We start from the raw sequence: 12292 nt of genomic DNA, 5'->3' as shown, positions 1-12292 counted from the left end.
CACACACACACACACACCCTCTTAAATAGCTTTGTACAAAGAAACTACATGGGGGTAACCGCAGAAACTTTAGCCAAGCCCCCACTCCCTCTCCCAAACCCGACTCAGCATGCAGAACTGGCATGGAGCCCAGCTCTCAGCAAATGTGGAGTCTTCTGCATGTAAGTTCCGCTGCCTTGGGGACCTTCTGAAGCCTCAGAGCCCTGTGGATGAATTTCACTAAGAGAATATGCAGTGTAGGTGTAGTTGTGTCGGTCCCAGGGCATTAGAGAGACAAGGTGGGTGAGGGAATATCTTTTATTGGACCAACTTCTGTTGGTGAGAGAGACAAGCTTTTGATCTACACACAGATCTTTTTGCTAAGAGCTCCGTGGAGTTTGAAAGCTTGTCCCTCTCACTAACAGAAGTTGGTCCAAAAAAAGATGTGACCTCACCCCCCCTTGTTTCTCTGACAGAATATGTCCTTTTCAAGGTATGTAAAGGCTGGAACCTAAACTACTTGACAGAATGTCTTCAAAACAGCAGAGGTGTGAGCGTCAAGGGCCTAATTCTCCATGGCTTTGCACCTCGTGTCATCATTTACACTTGAGCAAAGTGGGTGTATAGTAATACAATTTGGATTTAGCACCATTTTACACCTTCTTTACACAGGTGTACATGATAACACAATGTGCAAGGCAGTGGAGAATCAGCCCCATGGGTTTATTTGCAGCATACTCCAGTCCTACCAAAAATTTCCAGTTACATCCAGCCATACCGTCTTCTCATTAACTAAGATGCTCTTGATGCAGAAAGGTAAATATGCCTTAGTCACACTGTCCTCATTTTTTAGGTCTGTACTGGAGATGTAATTCAATGATGCCTTTCTTTTTGTCACACAAGTCCATAGACTCAATGTGCCATGGCAGAAGATTGTTACCTGCCAAAAAACAGTGGACACCAGCGTCTGGTTTGGCAGGAGAAGACCAACAACCTACAAGAGAGAGGAATGATTAAAAAAAAAAAAAAAAAAAAAGCATAATGAATACACTGTCAATCTCTTTGTGGGGGGGTGGAAAGGTTTTTATTCTTTGATATGTTTATTGTTTCAACTTTTGGAAATGCAGCTCCTCTAGAAAATGTCAAAAAGAGATCAGATTTTAATGTTGGAAAACCCTGAAGTTCAAGTGCTCTTAATTGGGACCAATTGCTTTAATGATCGTGAGTTTACGTTCCTCACACCCACAGTTACAAGGACCCTAGAGATCCAAATCTGGGCCATGAGTTCAGTCCCATGTTCACTGGGCCAATAGGGATGGGGATATTGGGCCTCACATGGGTATGTAGGGAGCAGCACAGAAAGGCTGTGTCCCATTCCACAAGAGAAAAGGTGCCACAATGCAGGGAACTGAAGAGGGATGGGGAAGGAAGTATAAAGGAACTCCTTAGGTTAACCCCCAAACAAAGCTCCCAGTCAGATGAATTGTCAGCTAATGGGTAGATATAATGGGATATGCCTTCACATTTTTATTTTTTTTCCCCTCCAGCTGCCTAATTCTCTGGGAATTAGAGTGGAACGACAAGCGTGGATCTGTAATGTGAAGACTGTCTATTTCAGAGCCCACCAAATCAAATTTATTCCTGAGTGTGTGCATTTTTCATAGGAGCCCATGTTACCAGGAGAAAAAATTCTCCTCGTAGTACCACTCTGACCTCGGGGCTAGAAGGCTGTGGATTCACCCACACTCTTGGACTTTGGGCTAGGCCATCCTCTCTGATCTTATTTATGCTGAGGATGAGAGGAGGGTAAAACCTGATATAACAGCCAAAAGAATCAGTCAAAAGGAAGGGAGGTGAGCCCACGATCACCACTCATTTGCAGCTGCATCAGTTTTGGGGGTACAACTCACAGCCTAAGAATCCAGAAGCGAGAAACAACAACTAAAAAGAGGGTATAAAAAAGGTTGGAAGGGCTGGTTTAGTTTACACCTTCCTGTTAAGTTGATTTTTCCTCCTACGCTCTTTCTTGAAATATAAGTTACACCTACTTTGCATGCCTGCTGAGTGCCAAATCAGTGAGTTACACTAACTTACCATTTACACCCAGCATGTAACTAACACCACGATTTACATTATCAGCAAACTTGGCCCAGATATTTCCATAGGAGTTGCACCTCATTCCAACAGGTCTGAATTTGGCCCCAAGAGGCAACGGGTTAAAAAGACTGGGGAAGATGAAGCAGCCCAAAACATTAGTCATTTATAATCTGAACCTCAGCGGAAGAAAACAAGAAAGAGACTAAATGAAAAGAAAAAGAACACCCAAAATCTGCATGACTGAAAGAGGCACATTTAATGCAAACTCTCCATATGTGCAAGAGTCTGCCAAGGAATGTACAGCTTCACTTTTAATTACTGTCAAGGAAAAAAAACAGCTAAAAAGGAAAACAAAATAAAAAACCCTAAACACCAGAAATATATCAACCACCAAATTCTAATTGCCTGACTGATGTGATGGTCATTGTGGCTTTGAAGCCAAGAGATGTAGATGCTTTCCCTAAAGATTTGCTGATTCTGACAAGACTCTAGTTGAAAGAGGTCAAGTGGGATGAATTAGCAAGAGGGATCTTTATGTTTACAAAACCAAAGTCCTTTCCTACTGGTTAAGGAAAGTGGATTTATCTGTGAGTCCATATTAACAATAGTACTCAGCTCTTATGTACTGCAGTATTGCCAGTCCCAAGCACCCAAAAACCATGAATCAGAACCCAAGAAAGAAATTAAAAAAAGATTCCCAAATAATCACACAAATCCAGGAGCTGAGGATTTAAGAAAATTGCCAAATATAATGAGACTCGCAATAAAATTGCAGGAGTTGGCAACACTGCAGACTGCTTTTCATCCCCAAGTACTTTACAAAGGGAGTCAAGTATTTCCCCCTTTTACAAAGGGCACATGGTGGTAGAAGTGACTTGCCTAAGGTGACTCAGCAGGCCAGCAGCACAGCCAGGCATGGAACCCTGCTCTCTTGACTCTGACTCCAACGCCCTACCCACTAGGCTATGCTGCCGAGTTAAGTAAGCTCAGATGAAGCCTCTTCCTAAGTTGGTGTCTTGTCCTAGGCTAGAACCATAAGACTGCTGCACAATCATTTTGCTCGAGGAAATCCCATCCCCCTATGTTCAATGTAAGATTCACACTGTTTTTATGCTAGAGCAGGCTGCCAATTTTGTCACTAAATTTCACAGATAGATTGGCATAAATGTTACATTTTAATTTTAACATTTGAAAATGCTTCTTTAAAAAAAAAGACAAGAGGTTCCAGTTTATCCTTTACAGCTAGTGAAATTGGACTCATCTGACAGCTCTCAGCTCCGCTGACAGATCTGGATTTGGGCCGATTTCATTGTCAATTTGATCGTTAACTCATTTCTGTTTAACCTAATTTTTTTTTAAAATAATGTCCCACTACAAGTTGCCACCAAAATGTAGGTTACAACAAATTAATAACACTAATTTTAACCTCTATATTTTGGTGACCATGTTATCACCTTCCTTGGAGAGGATCATTACTCTTATGCCTTAGTGATAGACTCAAGCTCAATCTGTTTAGCTTAACAAAGAGAAGGGGTGATTTGATCGCAGTTCGTAAGTACCTGCTTATGGAACAAATAATTGGTAATGGGCCCATCAGTCTACTAGACAAAGGTATAATATGAGCCAATGTCTGGAAACCTGACAAATTCAAACTGGAAATAAGGTGTCAATTTTTAACAGTGAGTGTAATTAACCACTGGAACAATTTACCAAGAGTCCTGGTGGGTTCTCCATCACTGGCAATTTTTAAATCAAGATTGGACATTTTTTCCTAAACAAAATGCTCTCGATATTATTTGGGGAAAGTTTTACGGCCTTTGCCATACAGGAGGTCTGACTAGATCAGGGATGAGAAACCTTTGGCACGCGGCCCGTCAGGGAAATCCGCTGATGGACCGGGACGGTTTGTTTACCTGCAGCGTCTGCAGGTTCGGCCGATCGCAGCTCTCACGGCCGAGGTTCGCCAATGGGGGATGCGGAAAGCAGCGGCCAGCACATCCCTCGGCCCGCGCCACTTCCCGCAACTCCCATTGGCCTGGAACAGCAAACTGCGGCCAGTGGGAGCTGCGATCGGCTGAACCTGCAGACGCTGCAGGTAAACAAACCGTCCCGGTCCATCAGCGGATTTCCCTGACGGGCTGCGTACCAAAGGTTGCCAATCCCTGGACTAGATGATCACAATGGCCCTTTCTGGCCTTGGAATCTATGAATCTGAGTGTTGTATGCCTCAATGCACTTGGTTTATGAGGTTTCACACAGCAGATTTCAATCTTTACAATAGTTGAGGCAGCATGATCTCGAGGATTTAAAAAAAAAAAGCTGGAATCCAAAAATATATGAATTTTTCATCATGGTACTGATATCAACTTGCCATGTTGCCTGGGGCAAGTCACTTAAAATTGCTGTGCCTCAGTTTCCCAATCCGTAAAATGGGGGTAATACTTAGCTACTTCACAGGCAGAGGGTGAGGAGTAATTGAAGTTTAAGCATTATAAATGCAGTCAGGGAAACCTCTATCCTGGCCTTCACTCAAGATATTGTCCCCAAATGTTAATATAGTCAACTGAAAATAACAAACATGAACTGAGAGATGCACACTTAGCAATAACCCATAACTAATGACTTTTCAACTGTTCATTAGAGAGGATTTTGATTTTCATTGGGGGAAAGGAGTTATTGGGGGCGGGGGGGTCAAATAATCCTGGGTACTGTGACGTAGCTCTTGAGTTTGCTGGGCTCTCACTAGGTTTGTCACATTCTGGAGGCAGCTTGTCAATTATACAGAGGAGGAAGGATCTGAAGACCAATGCAGAAGTTACATTTTACAGGTGATCAGTGCACCTTGGGGTATTAGACACCTGCGGCCGGCCCATGCCAGCTGACTCAGGCTTGTGGGCTTGGGTTAAGGGGCTATTTAATTGCACTGTAGACTTTCAGGCTCAGGCTGGAGGGTCTTAGAGCCCAGGCTACAGCCTGAATCCAAACGTCTACACCATAATTAAACAACCCCTTAGTCTGAGCCTCCGCGAGCCTGAGTCAGCTGGCATAGGCCAGCCATGGGTTTTTAATTGCTATGTAGACAGACCCATTATCTTTCTGGAGAAAGAGCCAGGTAGAAGATTAACCAAAAACTAGAAGATATTACAAAAATAGCAGGATGCTATGTGCAGGGAAGGAGGTGAATAACGTGTAACAGGCAAACAACCTTAAACATGACAATCTAAATCCATCAGGGCACATTTTGCACAATGAAACCCTCGCTAACGTGTGATGGGAAAGGTGTGAACATTTTGTGAATGTCACACCGAAGTAGTGTGGAATTTGGAGAATTCTATGCGAGTGCTAAAAAATGCATTTCCTGTTACACTCAGACCGGGTGGGGAGAGATGCTAAAATACTTACGATGGGTGTTCCAAAAGGAATGTAACCTATAAAAAAAAGAAAGAAAGATACGCACATTTTAATACACTGAGATTAAGGAGGTATCACACCTGAGAAACCTGGTGCTGCTATAAACATAAGATAGGAAACACATAGGGCATGAGTCTGAGGGTCCTCTTGTTTGCACCTGTGTAACTCCAGTGACTTTAGTGGAGTTACAGCTTGACAATCAGGAGTGAGAGAAAAATGGACTCACAGTTCTTACCTCACTTTCCCTTCTCAGCTCTTGGGTGTTTTAAGTGTTAACCAAGGTTTTTTTTAGGATTCGCCTGCACTAGAAAAGTAACACTGGTATAACTACGTTGGTTAGGGATGCAATATTTTTACCGATATCCTGATATATAAACCCTAGCATGGATGTAGTTATAACAATATAAAGGAGCCTTATACTGGTACATCTTTTTTCTCTTCCCAAACCAGAATAAGTTATACAGCTATAGCTGCATCCACATTGGAGGAAGGAGGGTGTACTGCTTTAGCTATAACAGTATAGTTAAAATGGAAACACTCTAGCGTGGGCAAGCCCTTACCCAAAATATCAAGGCCCTCTACAAAAATCACACACTCCACATATCGCCTCCCTCAGCAAGAGCTGCCAGTTACCACACTTTGCTCTGCTACAGCGCCTCTCACCAGAGAGTCTAAGAGCATGTTACAAACATTAATGCATTAAGCCTCACAACCCCAGCTGACAGACAGGGATGCTATAGCCCAGGGAGGTGGAATAGAATCATAGAATATCAGGGTTGGAAGGGACCCCAGAAGGTCATCTAGTCCAACCCCCTGCTCGAAGCAGGACCAAGTCCCAGTTAAATCATCCCAGCCAGGGCTTTGTCAAGCCTGACCTTAAAAACCTCTAAGGAAGGAGATTCTACCACCTCCCTAGGTAACGCATTCCAGTGTTTCACCACCCTCTTAGTGAAAAAGTTTTTCCTAATATCCAGTCTAAACCTCCCCCATTGCAACTTGAGACCATTACTCCTCGTTCTGTCATCTGCTACCATTGAGAACAGTCTAGAGCCATCCTCTTTGGAACCCCCTTTCAGGTAGTTGAAAGCAGCTATCAAATCCCCCCTCATTCTTCTCTTCTGCAGACTAAACAATCCCAGCTCCCTCAGCCTCTCCTCATAAGTCATGTGCTCTAGACCCCTAATCATTTTTGTTGCCCTTCGCTGGACTCTCTCCAATTTATCCACATCCTTCTTGTAGTGTGGGGCCCAAAACTGGACACAGTACTCCAGATGAGGCCTCACCAGTGTCAAATAGAGGGGAACGATCACGTCCCTCGATCTGCTCGCTATGCCCCTACTTATACATCCCAAAATGCCATTGGCCTTCTTGGCAACAAGGGCACACTGCTGACTCATATCCAGCTTCTCATCCACTGTCACCCCTAGGTCCTTTTCCGCAGAGCTGCTGCCTAGCCATTCGGTCCCTAGTCTGTAGCGGTGCATTGGATTCTTCCATCCTAAGTGTAGGACCCTGCACTTATCCTTATTGAACCTCATCAGATTTCTTTTGGCCCAATCCTCCAATTTGTCTAGGTCCTTCTGTATCCTATCCCTCCCCTCCAGCGTATCTACCACTCCTCCCAGTTTAGTATCATCCGCAAATTTGCTGAGAGTGCAATCCACACCATCCTCCAGATCATTTATGAAGATATTGAACAAAACCGGCCCCAGGACCGACCCCTGGGGCACTCCACTTGACACCGGCTGCCAACTAGACATGGAGCCATTGATCACTACCCGTTGAGCCCGACAATCTAGCCAGCTTTCTACCCACCTTATAGTGCATTCATCCAGCCCATACTTCCTTAACTTGCTGACAAGAATACTGTGGGAGACCGTGTCAAAAGCTTTGCTAAAGTCAAGAAACAATACATCCACTGCTTTCCCTTCATCCACAGAACCAGTAATCTCATCATAAAAGGCGATTAGATTAGTCAGGCATGACCTTCCCTTGGTGAATCCATGCTGACTGTTCCTGATCACTTTCCTCTCATGTAAGTGCTTCAGGATTGATTCTTTGAGGACCTGCTCCATGATTTTTCCAGGGACTGAGGTGAGGCTGACTGGCCTGTAGTTCCCAGGATCCTCCTTCTTCCCTTTTTTAAAGATTGGCACTACATTAGCCTTTTTCCAGTCATCCGGGACTTCCCCCGTTCGCCACGAGTTTTCAAAGATAATGGCCAAGGGCTCTGCAATCACAGCCGCCAATTCCTTCAGCACTCTCGGATGCAACTCGTCCGGCCCCATGGACTTGTGCACGTCCAGCTTTTCGAAATAGTCCCTAACCACCTCTATCTCCACAGAGGGCTGGCCCAATGATTTGCCCAAAGTTACACAGCAAGTCAGTGGCAGAACAGGGGAGAGAAAAGCTTTTAGAGAATGAAGCACCAATCCTGCCATTTCTCCCATGCTCACAGGTTGTTCCACCGCATGAGCTCATTTCCCAGCACAGCACATTAGAAACCAGATAAAGGTCCCTTCTAAAAGGGGATTCTGACTCTCCCTGCTGGTTGCTCTCCCAAGAAGGTACCAAAGGAACACTTCTGTACAGTAATTGCCCCACAAACACAGCCACAGCTTGATCCACAGTAAAGGAAGGTAGTGCTCTTTTGACTCAAGGGATGGAACACTACTGAAAAGAGGGGGAAGAAGAGGCTGATTTAATGGTGCAACAGCAGCTGTCTCACACCAAGGCTGGATGTAGCATGGCACAAAAGAAAAGCACTCTGTCTCTGAGGGAGAAAGAACATGGGTTGGCGGTGTGGAAGGTGCCTTCCAAGAATTCTGTTCTAGTTAGGTTCTTCTACTATGCCCATCGCTGTGGTACGTGGCCCAACCCACTCTCCTTAGTGGAAGAAAGTACCAGAGTGTTTGTTTATGTGGCAGCTTTCTTTCCTTGGTCCGAGGTTAAAATGAATGCTAACACTGAAATAGAGTGCCTGGATACCACAGGGATGGGCAATTTAGAGAGGCCAGAGATGAGATAAGCTACAGTTCACATTCAGATGTCCAGGGGGTACATCTGAGAGGGAGAAGAATGAGGCAGACACTAAACATTTAAAAGATTCAGAGAAAGAACTGGGAAAAAAATGGGATTATAACATTGACTATGTGTTTTCAGTAAGATTAGTAAACAGATCAGTACACTGATTAGAGGATATACTCTACCTGACATTCTGAAAGGCATGAAGATCTTCTCATTAGTATCAGGATGTATGATGGCCTACAAAACAATCAGTAAATAGACATGGTGAAAGCATGGAAGTGGCTGGCAAGCAGCAAAGAGCCTGACCCTTCCCATTACGTACAATATGTTTAACCGGAGAGCAGAGAGACACACGTACGTGTCTCTACAGCAGCGTAAGCAGCATGCTGCACGTGGCTTTTGCAGCACAGATCAGTGGCCCATGACCATTCAGTAGTCTTCACAAAAGCCTCCTCCTGCTTATTGGTTTTCTGCTCCTTTAAAAATTCTTGACATAACTGAGTGCTAATGAGAAGTGACAGCCTGACAACGCTGGAGACAGAAGTATAGAACAGGTACATAATAAGCAGTAGCAATGTCCATAAAGAACATGCATCAATGTGCTTTAACCCTGACCTGGGAGGTACTACCTCTAGGGACAAGAATAGAATTTAGTCTCCATGGCCCACTCTGTCCTTGGTGTCTCTACCAAGATTGCTAACAATGAGGCCGGCTTTGTTGGTGGTTTTGTAATCTGGACACTCAGACTAAATTCACTGTACACAAGACACTAACAGCCATTAGATAGTAATAAGTCATTGTCAAGTGGATTAGATGGGAAGCAGCAACCTAAATCAGTGCAATGTAGCTCTCCTGTCCTGTGTGTAGGTTTGAAGTTTTGATACAGTAAAGTTTTTGAAGAAAAAAAAAAAATCAGTTCTAAGCAAATGTTCAGGACAGATTTTAAATTCAAATTATTCAGAAGTGTTACTCAGCTCTCCTGCAGTAAATTGAGTTGTTCAGAAATTCCTGTGATTATAAAATTAAAAGCATATTTTCTGAAATGACAGTTTTTATTTAACTCTTCCTGACTTTATACACGATGGGTTCTACTCACAACCCCCATTCCTACTAAATCTATATAAACATTTTCCTCGGATTAAGGGTGAAGAGTCTCTCAATAATCTATAACAATAACGAAAGCTCTCTCCATTCACATGTATTGTAAATCAGGTTGAGGCAAACATGGACATTTGCATGGAAATCCAACAGAGCCTGACCATCGTGTTGCCAATTGAAAACATAATTGTATGGTCATCTGGTGTTACTGAAACAAAGAATTCTCCAGTAAAATCCTATCGACTACCATAATGGTTCATTGCACTACTTTATGGCCGCAGGAGAAGTTCAGCCTTCATGTCCATCCAGTTCTTGGCCTCGCTGTGGAGACCACTTACAAAGGAGCCAACTGTGGTAGTTTTGTGCTGTGGACACCTGTTCATTAAGAACTGGACTGAGACCACCAATTTATTCCATTCTACAGCTGTCCATAAAAGTCACCTTTGGTCTTTCTCACCTTAGGCAGATAAGGACCAGATCTCCATATGAAGCCAGTGAGGATGCACCAGTGTAAAAACTGGTGTAAACAGGGATGAGACTCAGTCTGCTAGTGTTTTGGGATTGTCCAGGGGAAAGATATAACAGAGTTTTTATTGATTAACCAATTTATTTGAGCATAAGCTTTCGTGAGCTACAGCTCACATCCGATGAAGTGAGCTGTAGCTCACGAAAGCTTATGCTCAAATAAATTGGTTAGTCTCTAAGGTGCCACAAGTACTCCTTTTCTTTTTGCGAATACAGACTAACACGGCTGTTACTCTGAAAAGAGTTTTTATTATTATGGAAGAAATGTCAAACCAGTTAATGGAAATGTGGAGACCAGGAAAACTCTAGGCTAGATAAATGGGAGAAAATGAAGACATAAAATTATATATAAACAATAAAATAAAATTAAGACTCTTGTGTGGGGAAAAACTTATTTGCAAATGCTATTTTATCTTGTCAGAGAAAATGTAACTGAAAAACCGTGACAGAGAAAGAAGAACCACCTTTCCCCCCATTTAGGAAAAACAGAAGGGAATAGTTATATTTTAAAAGAGGAATAAAATATTTAAAAGCATGTTACCTGCTTTATTTTTTGAGCTCCCCAAAGCTAGAAAAATAAAATAAAATATTAGTTTTTAAAACATCAGCACAGAAGAACCCACATTAATCCTCTGATCTGTTACATTAAAGGAACGGGGAGAATCGCTCTAAGAAAGAACTTTCCTCTGGATGTCAGAGACGGTTATTAAGGGCCCTATTCTGCCACCTTTACCCACATTGAGAAGTACCTTATCAGAGCCAGTAGTTCTACTGAAATGAATGATACCACTTGGAGAGGAAGACACTGTTCAACATAAGACAGAATGGCAGAATTCAGACCTTATATTGTAAGCTTCTGAGATGAGGAACACTGCCCTCTTTACTTTTTTGTGTACACATCTGATTAGCACAATAACACCTTGAATGAGCTCCCAAGACTCCCACCTGACGTCAGTGGTCATTGGAGGGCATTCCACTCTAAGGTGAGTAAACACTGCAGTGAGGTATTTGCAAACATTCATTCAAATACAAACTATGCATTAGCTTCAATAGGACGAGTGGCCCATTTTTCACTTTTCCACAAACAATTGTGCAAGGAAAATCTTTTTCATTGAAGAATGCTCACTGAAAAGGAAGGTGTAATGAATATTCATAAAATACATGTTTTTATTATTGTTTATAGCACATAAAGGCCTCAAATCAGGGGCAGGGCACCATTGCAAAAAGTCACAGTCCCTGTCCCAAACAGCTTACAATCCACTTTATGACAAAATGAAACAAGTGGATGTAACAAATAATTGAAAGGAATGGGGAAGGAGGATGAGAGTAAGAAAGAGAGAAAAGAATATCCAACATAGACTCACTTTGTGCAGAATTTGGTGGTTCAGTCATTTAAGGTATGGAATTTTTTAATGTAAGTTATAGGATTTTGCCACCCTTTCTCACGTTGGGCTTGGTCCTGTTCCCATTCAAGTCAATGGAAAAATTCGCATTGACTTGGTGCAGGATCAAGGCCCTTGAGGAGTATGTTTCAATGGAAATATTCATGGGGTAAGGTACTACCTCCAGGTGAGGAAGCATAGTAGAAATTGGCCCATAGCTATCAGCAATCCCTACTACCTAGTAATTATCTACACCCAGAATCCGATCTAATTCACAAAGGTGTAAATCTGGAATAACTATTGATGTCAGTTACTGTGGTATTTGAGCCCCTTACAATTTTTAGTGTATTTATCCTCACTACACCACAGTGAGGTAGCGCAGTGCTATTATCCCCATTGTACAGAGGGGAAACTGAGGCACGGAGAAAGTAAGTGATTTGTCCAAGATCACACCGGGAGTGTGTGGCAAAGAAAGGAATTAAACCAAGACGAATTCAAATCCCAGGCTAGAGCCCTACGCACTGGACCATGCAGCCTCTTTAATACAGCATATGCATAATGGTATAAAAAACAATAACTGACCTTCAGAATATTAAACAAAAAACACCTTCAGTAAAAGAGGAATTCTACTGTGTGTTTCTACCTCTTCTAAATGCATTATAGAGCAAAGACCATGTATTTTCTGGCATGATCTTAGACATGGGTGCAGAGAACTGGCCTTTAGCTTCTCCGTTCAGCTGACTCTGTTTTCAAATGCACTAGTGAAAAAACAG

The 12292-nt window shown here is 42.8% G+C and overlaps 1 protein-coding gene across 11 annotated transcripts in view; it reads right to left on the bottom strand.

The window, feature by feature from the left end:
• SFXN5 (sideroflexin 5) overlaps positions 1–12292 on the bottom strand; it is a 175386-nt gene that overhangs the window by 114068 nt on the left and 49026 nt on the right. For 8 of the 11 annotated variants that reach the window (XR_005225270.2, XM_043544947.1, XM_043544944.1 and 5 more), the window contains exons 4-7: positions 10679–10705; positions 8697–8751; positions 5479–5504; positions 920–973 (exon numbers count right to left, since the gene is read on the bottom strand). Coding sequence is in view for 10 of the 11 variants with exons in the window: in XM_043544947.1 (XP_043400882.1) it covers positions 920–973; positions 5479–5504; positions 8697–8751; positions 10679–10705 (162 nt within the window). In the remaining variant the exon portion in view is untranslated. The remainder of the gene's footprint in view (positions 1–919; positions 974–5478; positions 5505–8696; positions 8752–10678; positions 10706–12292) is intronic. The other 3 variants (XM_043544945.1, XM_037898394.2, XM_043544950.1) reach the window with 2 other exon arrangements.

This window comes from Chelonia mydas, chromosome 4 (assembly GCF_015237465.2).
Source record: "Chelonia mydas isolate rCheMyd1 chromosome 4, rCheMyd1.pri.v2, whole genome shotgun sequence".
NCBI classification, from domain to species: domain Eukaryota; kingdom Metazoa; phylum Chordata; order Testudines; family Cheloniidae; genus Chelonia; species Chelonia mydas.
This window is presented reverse-complemented; position numbering and strand designations above follow the sequence as displayed.